General features: G+C 44.5%; 1 protein-coding gene across 1 annotated transcript in view; it reads left to right on the forward strand.

The window, feature by feature from the left end:
* The window catches only part of Rcbtb2 (RCC1 and BTB domain containing protein 2), a 39,882-nt gene extending 23,170 nt beyond the window's left edge, over window positions 1–16,712 (forward strand). The window contains exons 8-13 of the mRNA XM_013349283.2: window positions 1,415–1,557; window positions 7,024–7,214; window positions 7,672–7,798; window positions 9,961–10,100; window positions 11,132–11,262; window positions 14,988–16,712. Of these exons, the coding sequence (XP_013204737.1) occupies window positions 1,415–1,557; window positions 7,024–7,214; window positions 7,672–7,798; window positions 9,961–10,100; window positions 11,132–11,262; window positions 14,988–15,128 (873 nt within the window). The 3' untranslated portion in view covers window positions 15,129–16,712. The remainder of the gene's footprint in view (window positions 1–1,414; window positions 1,558–7,023; window positions 7,215–7,671; window positions 7,799–9,960; window positions 10,101–11,131; window positions 11,263–14,987) is intronic.
* The last annotated feature ends 3,065 nt before the right edge of the window (window positions 16,713–19,777 follow it).

Here is a 19,777-nt window from a genome sequence, read left to right on the forward strand (position 1 = left end):
GCCACCACCACCCGGCTTCCTGAAGAATCTTTAAGAGCACATATGCCAACAGCTTTAAAAATCTAAATGCCATTTTATCTCTAATTCTCCTCTTAGAGAATTCTCCTAAGAGACCAATGAGAAAGTCTCATATAAAATTAGTTAAGTCACAGTGGAACCTCTTAGTATGTACAATTAATATGCATTAATAGTTATAATTTTAACAAAGGAATTCTTGGTAAGAATAAACAAAAAATGGTTTAAAATGTAAGAAAAATAAGTTTAATAGAAATGGTAGGCATTGTATAATTTGATAATCTAATGGTAAGTGCACAGGTGCTGGGTTATGCCCATCAGTACGAGACCGATGATGCTGTTCTTGAGACAGTCTCACTGTTCGCTCAGACTGTACTGTGGTCCTCTTGCTGTAGCCACAACCTCCTGACTATGGAGTTCGCATGTGTGCTGCCACACCCAGCTTACAGTCCTGGCTGTCCTGGAACTCACTTTGTAGACCAGGCTGGCCTCGAACTCACTGAGGTCCTCCAGCCTCTGCCTCCCAAGTGCTGGGATTAAAGGTGTGCACCATCATTGCCTGGCTATACAAAGGATTTTTTTAATAATAGTGAGAAAGCAATGTAAGGTTTAAAAAAGATACAAGATAGGTACATACACTACCACTTCATAATTTGTACATGCATAGTTCTTTTTTCTGTTGTTTTGTTTTTATTTTATGATCATTGGTGTTTTGCCTTCACATACATCTGTGTGAGGCTGTCAGAAGTCCTAAAACTGGAATTACAGACAGGTGTGAGTGACATATGGGTGCTGGGACTTGAACCTGGGTCCTCTGAAGAACAGCCGGTGCCCTTAGCTGCTGAGCCATCTCTCCAGCCCCATTAGGGTGTATTTCTAATTCTGACTAAGTTGGGAAAAAACTCCTGATGGGTTGGTAGTGGTGCATGGTTTTATCTCAACCCTCGGGAGGCAGAGGCAGGCAGATCTGAGTTCAGGGATAGCCAGAGCTACACAGAGAAACCTTGTTTTGACACTCTCTTTCCCCCAAAAAGGGAGAGCTTTTATGTTTACACTTGTCTCCATTTTCCACATCAAACATGTTTTACTTCAGTACTGGGAGACAGAATCCAGTGGCTGTGTCTCACATTAGGCTCCCAGTCCCGTTCTGCGAGAACCCTGAGTGCAGCTGGCGCTCTCACTGCCCTCGGCTGAGCCAGCTAAGGGACTGGGCTGAGAACTGCAGCACTGGCCGCTCGCTGGGCCTGCGCTGGCCCCAGATGAGCTCCGGCTAATTTACCGTTTGCTTTTGGCGGCATCTGCCTTCCCTTGGCTCTCACTAGCTCCTAACCTCCTTTGTAAAAGTGAAGCATTTCCCTTTATTTGCAGACCTGAGAAGATTTTTTTTATGTCCTTCTAGGTTGCCTGTGGCTACGCACACACATTAGTACTAACAGATGAAGGTGAAGTGTACGCTTGGGGTGCAAATTCATATGGCCAGCTGGGCACTGGCAATAAAAGTAACCAGTCCTATCCTACCCCGGTTGTTGTGGAAAAGGACAGGTAATGTGTACATTTCGAAATCACCTCCGTGGTCTTAGTAATTAACAGCACTTGGAATTCCTAGTATGGAACTATGGGGAATTAATTTCTCTTAGCACTAAAGTAATCTTTAGCTAGGTTGCTCATTCTTTTTAAAAGTTGCCCTGTGGATTGCTGGGGAAACGGTGCTCCTCTTTTCTCTCACCTGCAGGGCTGCTCTGTGCAGTCTCCAGGAACTGAGCTGTCAGGAGCAGCTCTGCGTGTGGCTGTCTTCTCGGTGCTCTCTCCCTGGACTTTTGTTTTTATCCTCAAAGGGAAGTTGGTGATGTTTGAGATCTGTCTTCTGTGGCTTAGGAAATCTATGGTACGCTGAGTGCAGTATGAAGCTAGTTCTTAGCTCCTTATCAAATCTGCAGTGAGAAGGGCAGGGTGATCTCTTTTGTTTTCCCTTCCAAACTCTCGCTGTGTAGCGGAGTGAAGTGCTAGAAAGTGTGCACGCAGTTTTGTGTACCTCCGTAATTTCCAGATAATCTGAATGATTTTGAAAGCCTCTGAGTTCCTCACACAGTCACGTTACTGCCTTTCCCTGTTATTGACTTGGTGGCGGCACATAGACATGACGGTACTTCCCCTAGCCAGTGATGCTGTCACTATAGAAATTAATATGTCCTTCCTGTTTGTATCCCAGATAGTATTTTTTATATTTGACTTAAATATATGGATAAATAGATTAGCTAACATTTAGGTACTTCTTTTATTTCCCCATTGGGATTCTTAATAAGTAGTCATTTTTATCTAATTAGTGTAAACATGGTTAATTTTATTAACCTGTATATATCTGGGGGGGGAAGCCTTTTTTAAATCTAAAAATTTGAAGGAGTCTGGTCTACAGAGCGAGTAGAGAAAGAAAAAAAAGAAAATAGGACCTTTGATTCCTTAAATGGGGAAAGTGGAGGCAGGAGTTGGCGCATAGATGCCTGTAACTCTGTCACTTGTTGATCCTGTGAGTATCCAAAGAGGTCAATGAAAACAGAAGCAATAGTCACTCACAGCCAAGTAACTATAAATATACCGTCAGTATCTCGGTGCCCAGTCTGAACCCCAGTTCTGAAGGTCAGACAGAGTGATGTACACTCCTTCCTGAACCCCAGTTCCAAAGGTCAGACACAGGGATGTGCATAGGAGAGTGGCTCACTGCTCCTTCCCCCTTGTGGTGCTTCTACACTTACCTTAGCATCTCACAACAACCCTATCAGCTTGTATTGCCCTCCTTTCTCTGATCCAGAATGAAGTCACATCTTCCCTGGGTCCCCCTCTGGAACAGACTGTGGGCCACTAAGTGGGGGAGGGACCAGGAAGCAGGGAAGGGAAGGATGGAAGAGCACATGGCTTAGCAGGGCTCTGAGCTGCCTGCCCAGTGCTCTAGGCTGTAAACACTGGGGTTTCTCCTGTGCACTTTGGCCCTTGCTGCTGTCCACACAGACCAGGGATGGATATTCTGAAACTTCCTGGTCTCAGTTTCCCAGCCTTGAACTCCAGGTGACAGTTTCTGAGCTGGCACAGGCTCAGTCAGGCCTCAGTTGCTAGCATGTGGCAAATCTGCCAGGACTTGTCCCGCACCCCCCGCCCTTTCCAGTTGCTGAGCTTCACACATGGGTCATGACTTTCTTCTGACTCTTCTGAGGCTCCTTCCAGAAAAGCCTAATTAGGAATGGGATTGAATTTTGGGTGGGGCAGGGGTGAGTCTGTGGTTGTTAGGTGTCTGTTCAGTGAACGAAAAATAAAGTCTCCCTATATTGGATTCTCTGCTCAGACAACCAAAGGAAGCTTTAAAAAGGTTTGGCACAAGTGTCCTTATTCTTAAGTTTAGCCCAGTATTCTAACTTGTAAGGTAAATTAGCCATGCCTTGAACTTTGGATAATTCCATGGTCTCTTGAGGTCTTCAGTAGTCTAATGGGCTTATACAGAACTGGAGTCAGATTCCTAGTCTGTCTTGTCTGTGGGTGCCTTTTCTCCATTGCTCACAACACAAATTACCTCTGCCTTTTACCACTGCTGCTGTTTTTATTTGTATTTTCTCTTGCACTCTGCCTTTTCATTTGCAGTATTTCACAGCCATTAAGCTATATAGTGGTGTAAGCCATCCCACTGAGGTGACACAAACACATATGCAAAAGAACTCGCAGTCATTTCCCCCATCATCGCTGGCTACAGAGTGCCAGGGTCTAGCCAATGGAGGTTAGTTAACACAGTTGGCACCTCTTTACTGTCGCCTGTCAGCCCAGGAAAGTTGAGGTTCAAAATGTGTTTCTTGGAATATATAAAAAAAAGGTATAAAAGCAGGATTTTTAATATTTATTTATTTGTTTGTCTTTTGAGGTCTCTGTACAAACTTGCAGGTGGCTGTAGCACTGAAGTACATTCTATTCCCTCAGGAATTCTTTGTTTTTCTTTTCTTTTTCTTTCTTTTTTTTTTTTTGAGAATTTGATATATTTTATTATATTCTTCCCTCTCCCCCAGATCCTCCCAGGTCTCCCTCCTCTACCTCGATACCTACCTGTCTTTGTTAGGGTTTCTGTTGCTATGAAGAAACATCATGACCATGGCTACTCTTATAAAGGAGAACATTAATTGGGGCTGGCTTATAGTTTCAGAGGTTTAGTCCATTATCATATGGGACATGGTGGCATACAGGCAACAGGAAGCGGTCTGAGACAGGTGTAGCTTGAGCATATATGAGACCTCAAAGACTACCCCCACAGTGACATACCTCTTCCAACAAGGCCACACCTACTCCAACAAAGCCACACCTCCTAATAGTGCTGTGCCCTATGAGCTTGTGAGGACCAGTTACATTCAAACCACCATACTGCCCAACTTCATATTCTGTCTCTTAAAAAACAACAAACCAAAATCAAACTGCACACTTGTAAACACACACACACACACACAAAGACCAACCTGGCCTAGGCCTGATCTCAGGAGGAAGAGAGCAAGAATAGCTCACTGGTGCTCACAGAAAGGTGGCATGGATGCTCCTCTAACTCAGAGAAAGCTGTGACTTTACTTCTGATGGTTAAGATGTTTATGTGAAAAAAAAGAAAACCACAAGAAAACCCCAAAACTTATTAACTGCTTAGCTGTGTGTATGTGTGAGCCTGCCACAGTGCTGCTTCAGCTCCCAGTGCCATGGGGTTGGGGTTTTCAGGGCTCATACCCCAGGGCCACCCTGATTCTACTTGGTGACAAGGCTTGGCTGTGGTGGCATCCTGCTGTGGGTCCTTCCATCCAGCCTCCCTGGCTGTCCTTTCTCTCCCTCACAATCTGTTGTGCAGATTGTCCTTCTTTCCCTCGCCTCCCTGTTGAGAGCTCTTTCTCACTCCCTGTCACTTTACATCCTGATGGAACTCATAGGCCTTTGTTGTAAGAGACACCATGGCTCCTAGCAAACCCACGGCTCACTGCCCCCCAGACAGACTTGTCTGTTCCCTTACATACTCCTGTCTATGCCTCCCACCTGCCCTGCTATGCCTGCCTCTGCCTCCTGTTTGGCTATAGGTTTGTCTCTGACTCACAGCCTCTGTGTTCCTCTGACAAATTCACAGCCTGCTGGACTCGGTAGCTCTCAAATCTGCTCTTACCCAGCAGAGCTGGCGGACAGCCATACTCTGGTCTGCAGCTTCTCTCCATATGGATGGCAAGCCCCCACGGTCGGCCTCTGTAACTCCTGCAGGCAGCAGCTGTTAAAATGATCTTAGTCATGGAAGAAGCTGCTCTAGATGACCTACTCTTTGCCGGGGGGAGGGGGAGGGCAGGGGACTGGCTTCATCTCTCCTGAACAGTGCAGCTAAGACAGTGTCTGCTTTGCAGCCTATGCCCTCTCTGAGTTATGCACTTTACTCTCTCCATCTTAATTTTTTTCCTTAAAGGTAGTACAATTGATTATAAGACTTTAAATGATTTGGCTGATACAAACTACTGTTGCCCCGGAGCTAGTGCTGTGCACAAACCGGGATGCTCTGGATGACTGGCATTGAGGCCCTTGTGTCTTCTGTGAGGTGGGAAGACTGCCAGGAAATTGATGGGGGCAATGGACATATTTATCTTCTAGGTGAATTGCACTGGCTGACTGTCTGTTAAAAACATGTATACTTACTAGAAAGCCAGATCATGTGGACCTTTTCCCCATTGTGCAAGGCTGTTCTGCAGAGCACGAGATATGGAAGTGAGTTGCTTACACAACCGTGCAAATATTAAAAGAGACTAGGCAGCGTCTGCCATGCCAGCACAAACGTACCGTCCCTCTACATGAGACATTTTCATTGAAAGCTGCATGGGGATAGCTTTAACTAAACGACCAGAGGTTTTTGCTTTGTCCTGCACAAACCCTGTCCAAAGCTAAAAGTCAAAATGGAATCTCTTATGCTAAAATTTCAGGCATGAAACTGAAAATAAACTATTTATCTAACCTAAGGGATCAGAATTAAATATAAAAATAGCCAAATCTCCCAAAGAGGCACATTGCAATTGCGTGACTCTGAAGTTCCCTGTTTTAGTGCTTACGAGAAAGGGTCACTTGATGTCACCCAGGCACTCATTTCCCTGTGGTTTTGTCGGGGAAAGCAGCTGAACTGACGACTGTCTCTTATGATCAACTGGTTTCTGCTTACTTCCGTCACCTCTTCTGTTTACAGCCTCCTTTGGCTCAGCCCACGGGACCGTTATTTTGTGGAGTGTGATTGCCCAGTTGTCGAAGTGAAAAGAGAGCTAATTAAGGTTGCCGAAGAAGTTCTGATTTTGGCCTTTTCTGGCAGCAGCAGTAGAGAGGCCCTTCTTATTGTACGGATTGCCAGCATATACTGTTTATCATTTAATTCTCACACTAGATGAAACCAAGACTCTCGGAGTCAGGGGTCATTCAGTGTAGGGCATCCTCCTTAGTATGCATGCACCAGGCCCCAGATTCTTTCATTATAGGACATCCTTTTAGCATGCAGAAGACTCAGGGTTGATCTCTGTCTTAAAAAAGTTACAGAGTTTATTGTGTAGAGTAGAAGCCAGCGTGGCATTCAGCCCTCTTCCTTTCAAGTGACTGAAGGTTTGATTGCTGGGCAGCTCTCCTGCCGAGCTAGCGCTATGTGCTGAATCCTACCCAGCCTGAGTTTTCTTTATTGACCTAGGTTAAATGGTCCATGTTCATTATCTAGTTAGTAATGTTCTAAAGCGTACAGCATCACACTCTAAACTCAAAGTAGGATGGTATTTTTAGGCCTGTTGGTAACCACTCCTCATGGGTTATAAATGCCATTGAGGTATGGCTCCAGTATTTGGCGGCTGAACATTTAGGAAGTGAGGTGTCCCAGTTTTGCTGCATTTGTTCAGCTAGTTAGTTTACTACCCTGGGTCGGGTGCACCCAGGGGGAGGAGAGGCAGCTCCTTTCCCTCCTGCTTACCGTATCCCCGTGGTGTTTGCTTGTGAACTTAGGATCATAGAGATCGCAGCCTGTCACTCTGCCCACACATCTGCCGCCAAGACCCAGGGTGGGCACGTGTACATGTGGGGCCAGTGCCGTGGCCAGTCAGTGACCCTTCCCCACCTCACCCACTTCTGCTGCACCGACGATGTGTTCGCCTGCTTTGCCACCCCTGCCGTCACCTGGCGCCTTCTCTCCGTGGGTAAGCGCGTCCTTGTCCATTTGGGGCATGTCCTGAAAATTAGGAAGAGGACTGGTGGACCTCACTGGGTATAGGATCTATGCACTTCCTTTCTGTGGGCCCCTGGGGAAGGGAACTAAAACTCCTGGGAACCAGCGCCGACACTAATTAAAGGTGATTTGATTTGATTGCTTTCTACTGGAAATTGCATCTTTTATTTTTAGCTAGAAACATTCTAAACATTCAGAAATTCTAAAATCTTATACAGTTAGTGAAAGAGTTGGAAACAGTTTTGACTTTGCCAAATTTACAATGAACGTTCAGAGATGTGAATCTGTATTCAGGGGTAAAAGCCTTGTGTAGCTGGTCAGTTGTTTGGGGGAGTCAGCATTTCCTGAGTGTCCAGAGAGCAGGGTCTCCTTGCTTTCGTGTCCAGCTGTCTGTGGATGAACCTGGAAGTCCTGTGTTGCTCTCCTAGAACCTGATGACCACCTCACTGTGGCTGAGTCACTGAAGAGGGAATTTGACAACCCTGACACTGCAGACCTCAAGTTTCTGGTTGATGGAAAATACATTTATGCTCACAAAGTCCTTCTCAAAATTAGGTAAGAGGGGCTAGCACACTGGCTCTGTGAATAATGTCGCTCGTTACCCAGCAAGTCTGATGACCTAAATTCCCTCTCTGGGTCCTGCATGGTGACAGCTGTCTCCCACTGATGGCCTCTGCATGCATTGGCACACACACCCGAAATGTTTAAAATAATTAGTAAGAGCTTGTCTCCTTTGAGAATTGAAATTAATTCACTTATCAGTCGTTTCAGCTGTCCAAGGGACTGGGCCAGGCACTTAAGTAGTTAGGAGGCAGCTCTGTTAAGGCTGTAATTGCCCTTAAAACACACAGCGTGGTGGGGCCAGTGGAACAAGATATATGGAGGGTAAGGTGGGCCACCAATACTGAGTTTGTGTTCAGGAGCAGCCCACATTAGAAAGCCCTGGTCGGGGCTTCAGTCCCTGGAGTAGGGCCAAGTGCTCTGATTTACTTTACTGCCTGGGCTGGAATGCATCCCTGAGTGTAGCCATGGCAACCTTCCTTGCTCAGGGTTAGCTTTCAGGTGCTGTAAAATCAGCAAACAGAAGTGATGGTGGGGCAAGGCTTTCGCAGACCACAGAGGCCTGGGTGATGCCAACACAAAGACTTAAATCACATTTATTATGTTTAATTCTTTTTTTTTTTTTTTTTGGTTTTTCGAGACAGGGTTTCTCTGTGGTTTTGGAGCCTGTACTGGAACTAGCTCTTGTAGACCAGGCTGGTCTCGATATTATGTTTAATTCTGAGCACTGAATGATATCCGCTCATCTTTGTCCCGTGCCCGTAGTCTGGGAAGCCACCACTTTACCTTCAGATACAGAAAAATGCTGTCAAAGACCCCACAGCTCCATCTTGAGCAGGCACTGATTTTTTTTCATTGTATCTACTTAGCATTTTCTAGAAGCTCGTATATATGTAATTATATGGCATTTCTTGTGTTCTGTCTGGCTTTTTCCTCATTGTATAATGATTTAGGATTTTGTTGTCACTGTGTAAAAGATATTTAATCCTCTTTCAGTGACTCACAAGCCCAATATGGTGTTTCAGTCTCCGGTTCCCATTCTCACCACAGAGCATGTACTTTCATGAAGGAAGTGGGGCTCAGCGTATGTGACAGAGCATGTCCACACACATGGCCTAGACCATAGCAAGGTGCTCTATCACAGTAGCAGGGTGGTTTTTTTGTTTGCTTGTTTGTTTGTTTCTCTGAGGCTGAGAACCCAGGTCTCCACTTGAGCTTTGGGTCATGGCAGTCTTTGTCTTTTTGATGCAAGCCATGTGGCATTCTCTGTCTGCCTATGTCTAAATCTCCCCTTTGTCTGATTGCATTGGAACCCACCATAGTGACTTGACTTACCTTGATGACTTCTGTAGAGAGCCTATCTCCAAATAAGGTCACATTGTAAGTTAGCAGAGGTTACATCACCAACACAGGAACTTTTAGGGGATGTAATTCAGACTGAATGGAGTAAAGAAACAAAATTATTCCATTATTAAGATAATACTGATCAGTAAAGATGGTCTGAGAAAGACACCAGAGGTTCCTGCCATGTGTCCCCCAGTTTAGTTGTAGAGACAGCTCCCTGGGCTGCCCATACAGTCTTGCTGAGTAAGCAATTGAAAACTTCAGGCCAGGGAAGCAAACAAGGAGCCAAGGCAAAGATGATGTTTTCGGCAGTGTCCTGCAGCTATACTAAAATGCCGAGAAGATTAGCTCTCAAAGGTTATTTACTTACTTAGTGCTTGGCACTGCTGAGCTGTTACTTCATCTTGAACGCTTACCCTGGCTCAGGTTTGATTCGGAGGTTTCGGTCTATGATGGGTTTGCTCCATTGTTTGGGGCCTCTTCAAAGGCAGCATATCATGGTAGCAAGTGCCTGGTGGAAGAGCATTGCGAACATCACAAGGCAGGGGTCAGAAAGGAGCTTGGGTTCCACAAATCCCTGTGGGTTCATTTCCCCAATGACTGAAGACCTCACAGTAGGTCGCCCTATGTCTGAAAGATCCTACTACCTTCTAAGATTATCACCCTGGGACCAGGCTTGGAAGGATAGGCCCTCAGGGAACCCCAGTTTCTAACTAGCAAATAGGAAGGTAGACAGTGTCAATAGAAAGTCCTCAAGCAGCTCTTTGACTCCAGGCCAGAACCTTGGATATGATCTTTCTTTCTTTTTTCAGGTGTGAGCATTTTCGTTCTTCATTAGAAGACAGTGAAGATGATATTGTAGAAATGAGTGAATTTTCATATCCGGTGTTCCGAGCTTTCCTGGAATACCTATATACAGATAACATCAGCCTATCTCCTGAGGAGGCAGTAGGTAATCACCACAGACATTACCAAGAAATTGGCAAAATGTTGAGTAATTAGAAAGGCAGGCTTCTTTCCAACCCAGAAGAAAGACATGGTGGCCACTTGTAGGAGCTCTTCTGCTGATGTTGAACCAAAGCTTTTCTTTGTGGTGCTCAGATGGAACACTTGGCCTTGCTCTCATACAGCAGGGCTACACTCTCAGACCCTGAACACAAGCTTCCCTTGTTGCTGCTATAATGAAGGTTGAGTAGGTAGATCCAGTAAGAGGTCAATAACACACACGCACATGCACACATACACACCGGTATCCACTGAATTATTTAAAGGAGATGACACCACTGAAGGAAACAGCATCTCCAGGCTAAAGCTCACTTGGAGAAATAAATGAATCTGTATGTGCGGGATGAACCCAGGTCATGCACAGGGAAAATAGCCCAGCAGAGAGAATGTAAGAGTCACTAATTAAAGAGAAGAAAAACACTAGCAAGCGACAGAGTGCCCAGGGCCAGAGCTTGTCACCCTCATTAAACTCAGTGAGTGTTGAATAAGAGCAAACTAGAGCAGCCTTTGAATGTGGCACTGCAAGCCACTTTATGTGGGGGAGGATTCAGCGTGGGATGGCTGCAGGACACAGACGACAGGCGACTCCTGTTACCTGGCGCAGGAACTGAAGGTGTGGCTCGAGCCTGAGCATGTGCAGTGAGTGTGCCACTGACACCGGAACCCCAGCCTGCCTCTGCTCTCTAGTTCTGTGGCAGCCAGCATGTGTGCCGATGGCTGTGGCCTCTGAAAAGATTCTGTGCAGGAGAGGGTAGTTAAAAGAAACGGAATCTTGTTTCTAGGAAGGCCATTCTTGTGTTACTCCTGTTTTTCAGTAGCTTTTTCCTGGAAGCTCAGCTCAGCTGCCTTCTTAGGAGGCTGCACTGTCCACGTGACCAGCTAGTGCTGCAGAGAGCTAGCTCATGTGTTCACATCCCTTTGAACACCGAGGTTGAGGTCAGGTGCTCAGAGTGCACAATAAATTCTCCTTTTCCTCAGGATTGCTAGATCTGGCCACATTTTACAGCGAGACTCGGCTGAAAAAGCTCTGTCAGCAGACCATCAAGCAGGGCATCTGTGAGGAGAACGCGATCGCTCTGCTCTCCGCTGCTGTGAAGTACGACGCTCAGGTACGGCAGCATCACAAGTTATGTGTCACCACCGTGCCTTAAAATAAGCTCTAGGTAGATGAAAATGGAGCATACGAAAGTAAACAAAAGTACCAGAAAAAGTGTGTGGTATAAAAATGTAACTCAGTCACATCAAAGGAAGTAACACAAAAGACTGGTGGACCTGACTCCCAGCGATTAAAATCTGTATGCCTCAAGTGTGAAATGACTTCAGGTAAAGGAGCTTGCTGCCAGGCTGAGCAGTGTGAGTTCAGTCCCCACGACCCACAGGATGCGAGCAGAGAACTGACTCCAAGTTGCCCTCTGACCTCCATATGTGTGCTGTGATGTGCACCGTGTACACACACACACACACACACACACACACACAAATAAATTCCTAAGTAAATGATATGTTGAAAAAGTATTTTTATAACATACAATAAAGCAAGTATTTCACAGTAAAAAAGTAAAAGAAAACATGGGCAATTTGGGGGAAAACTGGACCAAAGACCAGAAAAATGTACGTATACCTGGAGGAGCCAGGAGATGACTCTGTCATTAAAGTGCTTAGACCTGCAGTGGGAGATTAGATGCAGTTTTTATTTCCTCCTGCTTGCCCTTTTCCTGAACTTTCTCCACTGACTGTATTGTCATGATAAAGAAAGGAAGAGCTGAATCTGTAGGAAACAGGCTATAACTTCTTGGAGTCAGTTTCCTCTGGGTGTAAGGATATCCTCTCCTGATTTAAAACACAAAGACTGGTAAAAAGAGAATGCCTTTTTCCTTTTTTGTAAACAGTATCATGCTTATGTAGGAAATTCTAAGTCTGAGGAGGAAGCATTGTGTAGAGCAGACATTACAACTGTCCTCTGTCACGGGGCATGGCTGCCATCCCCACCCCTCCCACCCCCACCCCCGGTCAGAGCTTGATCTTCTTTCCTTTCCTTTCTATTCAAAACTTTTTAGGTGGTTCTGGGCGTTAAATCCTCTGGCTCCTCAGTGTCTTGAAGAATAGGCTTGAGCCTGACTTGTATATATTTCTAAATACTTGATGTTTCATTGTTCATTCAGTATTTAAATAAAAACAAAAGATACTCAACCGCATCCTCTTGGAATGGCGGTGGTAGGAAGTGTCCAGTGAGGAGGCCATGTCTCCAGCAAGTGGTAAGGGTAGACTCGCCCAAGTCATTGGCTATAGGAGTGATGAAAAGTGGTTGGATTAGAGGCAGTAAAGATTTGTTCATGTGGAGTGGGAACCTAGAAGGACAGTTTAGGAATCATGTCCAGGTTTTTGGTCTGAGTAACTAAAAAGATGAGCTCTCTTACTGTGAGGTAGAGGATGGCAAGGGGCACCAAGCTGGGTAGGATAGATAAGAGCAGCATTTTAGGAGAAGTGCTTGGAAATCTGGTTTCAAAGATCTGTGAAACATCAGGAAAGACCCTGAGTAAGGAGTAGCCCAGTCTAGAGTTAGACCCAGTACTGAGAGCTGTGAGCAGATGTATTATGAGACAGACAAGCAAGTCTTGGGCATTAGATAGGGGACACCAGCAAAGGATAGTACAGGGAAACAGTACCAGGGTAAAGCCATTCCATATGAGTACTTTTTAAGTTTAATATTGAGTGAAAAGCGAAATTTCACATACTTAGAAATATACAAGTCAGTCCGCATGGTTAAGGAGGTGATACTGTGGATGCCAGGAAAGACGTGAGTTTTAGGTAGCCCTAGTGAGCCGAGGGGCATGCTCACATCTGCCAGTGTGGTAAGAGTGCTGCAGTACATCCCCCCAGGAAGGCCTGAGTAGAATGGAAGCAGAGGGACTGGGGATCCAGAGACAGCGTTTCCTGGTGATTTTCTAAGATTTGATGGGGCACAGATGGGAGTGCCAGTTGAGATAAATCAAAGCATGTTTGTGTATAAAGGGGAACGTTACACTGAAAAACAGGCTAACGGGTACAGTTGCTTTAGCAGGTCCTTGAAGGCAGGCAGTGTGGCCTGATGATAGAGCGAGGAGGCAGACCTTATTTCTGTCATGACCAGACAGGAGGGTACCCCAAAACTGGCGTGTCCACAGGTATTCAGCAGGAGGTAAAGAGATGTGAGGGGCAGGGCTTTATGGAGCCTCTTCTGAGGAAAGCAGGAAGTCATGTTCACTGAGAATGAGAAAGAGGAAGTACTTGGACAAAGTATGGGTCTTGAGGGAGAAGAGTGAACAGGGAATCATGGCGTCTGTATTTGCCTGGAAGGACTAAGGGCCCTTGTTAAGATGAGGCTGTGTAAAGCAGTAGCATTTAAATAGAGAAAGTGTTTGGAAGATAATAAAGGACTTGTCTTATAGAGAGACAGAACTCTCTGATAAGTTTATCGAATCTCAAGAACTCTTTCTGAGTCCTATTCTTAAAATAATTATAGGAAGTTCCCAGTCCAAAAAGTAAAGGAAGATGAATCTAAGTGGTAGTTTCTGAGGGTCATTTTGCTTTCCTGGTAATTAGCAACTCTCCTGACACCGTCTGGGTCTCTAAGACATGGGCATGCTCAGCTGCCCACTTGCACAGACAGCATCAGTACTGACATGGGCAGGCATCCCTGTCATTCTGTAGGCTCAGCCTGAGGTGCCCTGTCTTGTTTGATCTCCCGTGCTGCCCGCTATTGAGTGGCTCTTGAGGTATTTGGTTCCTATAGAGACAGCACATCTTTGTTGTCGTGTGGGTATGTGCCTATTTCAGTTTGTCCTCGCGTGCTCACATAGGACCCCAGAGCCTGCCAGTCTGTTGTGGGACGGAGTGATTGCACTTCCCTTTGTGTAGCTGGTTTCCTCTCTTACAAGGGAAATGGCTTGTGGGTTTGTGTGCATGTTGGCATGGCTGCCAGTGTTTTCTGTTGCTGATAATCTCAGTCTGCGTTCATCTTCAGTATTTGCTAGAGTTTCTATGTGTTTAGAGAAAAGACTATAGTGGGCAATGTACATATATAATATCTTGGTAACCGTTGGGAGCCTTGTATTTTATAAAATAGCTTCATCAACACAGATACACAAGTTTAAAATTAGAACATGAACAGGTCTTCTTTGTCCCAGGTCAGATCACACCTGGTTGTAGAACACTTCCCTAGTAAGCCTAATCTGCACAAGGCTTTGAGCTCATTCCTCAGCACTGATTTTATATTAATTTAAGCACACATATTTATACTGAAATCTATGTAAATATATATAAATATTTTAGTTCTGAAGATTGAACCCAGACCCTCACATATGCCAGGCACGGTCTGCTGCTTAGATTCTGCCCGGTTAAGTTTACTGAAGGTGATGAAGTGTGCCATTGCATCTGCTGTCATGCAGAGAAACAGTTAGTGACCGGGTTCCTGGCGTGGTCAGCTGTCTTCATGTCTCCCTTTCCCACAAACTCTTCACAGGCAGAAACATTTGAAAACGCCAGGAGCACAACGCTTTTAACAAATATGGAGAGGGGAATGAACGCCTGACATGCACTGTTGCCAGGAAAGGTGTCTATGCCTGGATGCTTCTCTCTGAAGGAAAGGCTAGATGCTGGCCCTGGCCACCGTACTTTTCTGTTAATTACACTTTTGAAACACGAACTAATTGTAGTGATATAGTTGCTATAACTGTACTGCTCTGCTAATAATTCCCTCCTACTGGCTGTCAAATCCTTTTTCTGAGAAGAAGTCTTTTGCCTTGGTGCCTTACACTGGGGATACAAATTCATTAAACTGTTGCTGTTGTTCCAGGATTTAGAAGAGTTCTGCTTCAGATTTTGTATAAATCATCTGACTGTAGTAACACAGACTTCAGGATTTGCAGAAATGGACCATGATCTTCTGAAGAACTTCATCAGCAAAGCCAGCAGAGTTGGAGCCTTTAAGAACTGATCCCTGATATGCAAAGGGATGTTTAAGCCTTTCCATGTCACCCCTGCAAAAAGAAATAAATAAAACATTAAAAAAAATAAAGGCCACTGATAAACAACTTTTCTGTAATTAACAGTGTTGAGTTACATCTGGCCAAATTCTTACGTTCTGTCAAAAGGTCGGCAGTCAGGCTTCTCCATCTACCTAACCTGGAGTTTACAGTGGAAGGCTGAGGCTCCACTAGGTGAGACACTCAAGCACTGAAGATGTACCCGGCCCCACGCCAGTGGAGACCCCCCCTCTCCTCGCATGTATTTGTTGTAAATAGCTTCTTGGTTAGGGTGGAGCTTTGTGTCCACTTCCCCTTCTCCGGCCAGGAGTCTGTCCTGAGCTGGAGCAGGCCTTGTGCCTGCTGTCAAGTCTCTGGTTTCATGTGCATTCGCTCTGGTGTGTCAGCGCAGGCCCCATGCTCAGGCGTAGCTGAGTAGTATAACTAGATTCCATGGCTCCGTCCTTTTATGTTGTTTTGTTTTGGTATTTTTTTGTCATTCTGATTGGTTATCTTTTTCTGAGGGTTTTTTTTTGGGGGGGGGTGGTTTTGTTTGTTTTTTTAGAGAAAAGGAACATTTAGTTGGACAGGCATTAAAGTTAGGAGGTCCTGGGAGAAGTTTAGATAAAGAAAGAGTATAATGAAGACATATGAAAAATAAAAAAGTACCACTTAAAAAATGAAAATGTCATTATAGTTACCATTTCTTCTTTGAGTCACTAATGATATCTTTGAGACATTGATACATTCTTTTCCGGGAAAATGTTCATTATTCAGCTGGCTGATACACAGGTAAACAAGGAATGCTGTCACACCCGTATTTTAGCCTCTAACACAGTGCCTTGTGGATACAAGGCATCTAGGTCATTTACTGTCAACCTGTGGGTGTGCTGTGAACAGCTGGAAGGCTGGGTGAAGGAATAAAATTAGAAGTCTATAACTAACTGAAATTCACATTTCAGTTCTTAGTTCTGAGAAGTAGTAGCTAATTTAGAGCATTATTAGAATTCGCAAAAGGCCTTAACATTTAAATTGCCAAAGGCCCAAGGGCTAATTTTAATTTTCTACTTTCCAAGTTATTAATTTCTCATATGGCATTATTGATATATTAACTCTGAATGTTATTTCTGGAATCATCTGCCATATGTAATTGTATAAAACCCTTTGCTTTTCTTTATATTAAGGAGGGTCTTCCTTTATGTCACTATAAGACACGTTTCTTAACCTGGTACTAGGGAATACTACATGAGAAGGAACTAACACATTTCATGGGTAGCACTAATACGGTGGAGAGAGTTTTTCGACCATACCCTGTAGCACCAGAGAAGCTAGACAAGATGCAGTGTTGGATTCTTCAGTCTCAATGTTACATAAAGGAAACAGTTTTGGAAATAGAAGTCTTAGTCTCATGTATCTGATAATAAAGTACTTACTTGAAGATAGAACAAATTGTCTTTTTAAATTTTTGAACAACAAAACTAAAGTATTAACCTTATGTCTCATAGGCATATAAAAATCCCTTTTATGGTCTACTTGTTCTTTTTTTTTTTTTTCAAGACAGGGTTTCTCTGTAGCTTTGGAGCCTATCCTGGAACTAGCTCTTGTAGACCAAGCTGGCCTCAAACTCATAGAGATCCTCCTGCCTCTGCCTGGGATAAAAGGCAAGTGCCATCACCACCCAACTGGTTCCTATTTTTAAAATCCAATTATTCATTGTATTGCCTTTGTTGGCTGTTGGTAAGGTTACTGTATCAGGGTTTTCTTGTCACAGAACTTTCTGAATAAAATCTGTATATACATATATATATATATGTGTGTGTGTGTATACACAGATTTATACATACATACATACAAACATACATATGTGTAAAGGAGGTTTATTAAAATGGCTTACAGGCTGAAGTCCAGCTAAATCTAACAGTCACTGTGAATAGAAAGTCAAGAACTCAGTAGTTACTCATTCCTCAGGGCTGGATGACTCAGCTGGTTTCTATATATGCTGGATTCCCAAAGTAGACTGTAAACTGAGACTTATTCATTTCCCGGCCACCCAGACCCAAGTAATCACACAGAAACTGTTAATTACAACAGTGTTTGTCCTGTTAGTTCAGGCTTCTTACTAACTCTTACATCTTAAATTAACCCATTTCTATTAATCTATGTATTGCCACAAGGCTGTAGCCTACTGGTAAGGTTCTGGTGTCTTTTTCCTATGGCAGCGACATGGTATCCCTGACTCCACCTTCTTTCTCCCTGCATTTAGTTTAGTTTTCCTGCCATAGGCCAAAGCATCTTCTTTATTAACCAATGGTAATAAAACATTCACAGCACCCAGAGGGGAGCCGCACATCAGTAGACTCCGGTACCAGTGAAGGAATGATGTGCCAGCACCGTGAGGACAAGCAGGTGAAGGGCGAAAGCTTGTGTCCTTAGGTAGACTTTCAGCAGAAGGTATGGCCCCTAATAAAGGCATTTCTCCCTGCCTCAAATGCGAATTAAAGGCTTGTGTCTCCCGCCTCAGGATCGAGCAAAGTCTACTTTAAAGGTCCAGACTAGAAGTGAACTCAACCACTTCAAACTAAGCAAAAAACTCTCTCACAGGTGTGCCCTCCATTTCTGGATTATAGTTCGTTCCCGATACAGTCAAGCTGACAGCCAGGAATAGCCATCACATTTGTTACTGCTGTGACACCATGACGGCAAGAAGCTTGCGATGAAAAGGGTCTACTGCAGCTCTGAGGTAGCATCCATGCTGCTGCCTTGCTTTCTATGGCCTGCTCAGCCTGCTTGCCTATACAGCCCAAGACCACTTGCCCACGGTGTGGTACCTCACACAACGGCCTGGGCCCTCCCACACCAATCATTAAGAAAATGCCTGACAGACTTCCAATAGGTCAATCTTCCAATCTTGGCCATTTTCCCAATTTCAAGTCTGTCTTCCCAAATAACTCAAGTATGTGTCAAGTTGGAAGAAAACCAAACAGGATAGTCACTTGTTTTGAAGACATATTTTGTGCAGTTTTATAATTCTACATAACAACTGGGAAGATAAAGAACTTTCCTTTGTGTTAGCCACTTTGGCATCTCCCCCAGAATGGTATATTTATTACAGCTGATGAGAACCTCTACACAACCTTACCTCATGAAGGCCAGTTTCTTAATTTCGCTCTTGCTGTTGTACATCCTGTGGGTTGAAAAACCACCTAGCTCATCTCCACTGTTACAATGCACACGAAATAGCTGTAATCTACCTACCCATTTCCCTTCTCCCCCAATCCCTGGCAACCACTGGTCTCTTTAAAATTTACTTAACATGTAGAAATGTTTTCCCTGCACACTTGTAGATGCACCACATATGTGCCTATACCTGTTGAGGACAGAACCCTGGAACTAGAGTTCTGGATGGCTGTGAACCACGTAGGTACAGGGAACTGCATCCAGGTCCTCTGCAAGAACAAGTGCTCTCCATCCCCACACTGTTCTTCTGCCTTCACAGTTTCACCTTTTCCAAACATCACTGCAATCTGAGCATGCAGTGTTTTCACATTGGCGTCTGGTCGTAGGCACCACAGATTCCTCCATTGTCTCTCCAAGGCTTAATGGCTTCTGTTTAGTTCTGACTAGTGCTCCACTCTGATGTTCTAGCTTATCCATTTCACTGACTGAAAGACATCTTGATTGCTTTTAGGTTTTGGCAACTGTGAATAAGTGGCCAAACAACTGTGTACATATTTTGTGTAGGCATGTTCTCACTCCTTTTAGTAAAGAAATCACAAGGAGTGTGACTGTGTGATCTTATGGACAAGTTATGTTTAGTTTTGTAAGAAACAGCCAAGCTGTTGCCACCAGCCTTTGGGAGTCTTGGTGGTCCAAGTTCTGACCATTCTAACAGATGTGCAGTGCTGCCAGTCTTCCTTCACATCTCCTGGATGATGTCTGATGTGGAGCATCACTGTGTGTGCTCATTTGCCATCTGCCACTTCTTTGGTGATCTATCTGGGAAAGCCTCGGCTCATCGTAAGATGAACTTGTCTTCTTTTCGTTAAGCTTTAAGATCTCTTTGTACATTCTGGATAAGAGTCCTTTATTAGATGTATCATTTGCAACATATTTTCCCTAGTCTGTCACTCTATCTCCTCTCTACCTCTTCTTTAAAATTCTTACTTATGTTTTCTGTGTAGCCCAAGCTGCCTCCCATACATACCTTTGAGACCTGGCTTCCGAGTGTTGTGCTTACAAGCATTTGCCACCATGGCCAGTTTTGTTCTGGTCCTGCGGTTCTGTTTTTCTGTTTTTCCACCCCTGTCTAGTGGAGGCAGCGCAGACACCTTCTGAGGCCCAGTCCCTTCTGGAGTCCCCAATCCTCACTAACCTGCTATTGTAAAGGAGCCTCCTTGTCATTTATTTTCATGTTTGGATGAATTTACTGCTTGTAAACAAGGGCCTGCAGCCACCAGCTGGCAGCTAAATAACCACCTACTGTCTCTCTGGATCCTTCTTTGTGCCCTACTGTGCTAGTTGCTTGTAAGGCTTCACAGTGTCTCCCGTTTCTGGCCTGTTTCTGACAGAGTATCATAAAACACACAACTTTTTAAACAAATTCATTTCACAAAAACAGGCA

The sequence above is a fragment of the Microtus ochrogaster genome, chromosome 17 (genome assembly GCF_000317375.1).
Source record: "Microtus ochrogaster isolate Prairie Vole_2 chromosome 17, MicOch1.0, whole genome shotgun sequence".
Classification (NCBI taxonomy): domain Eukaryota; kingdom Metazoa; phylum Chordata; class Mammalia; order Rodentia; family Cricetidae; genus Microtus; species Microtus ochrogaster.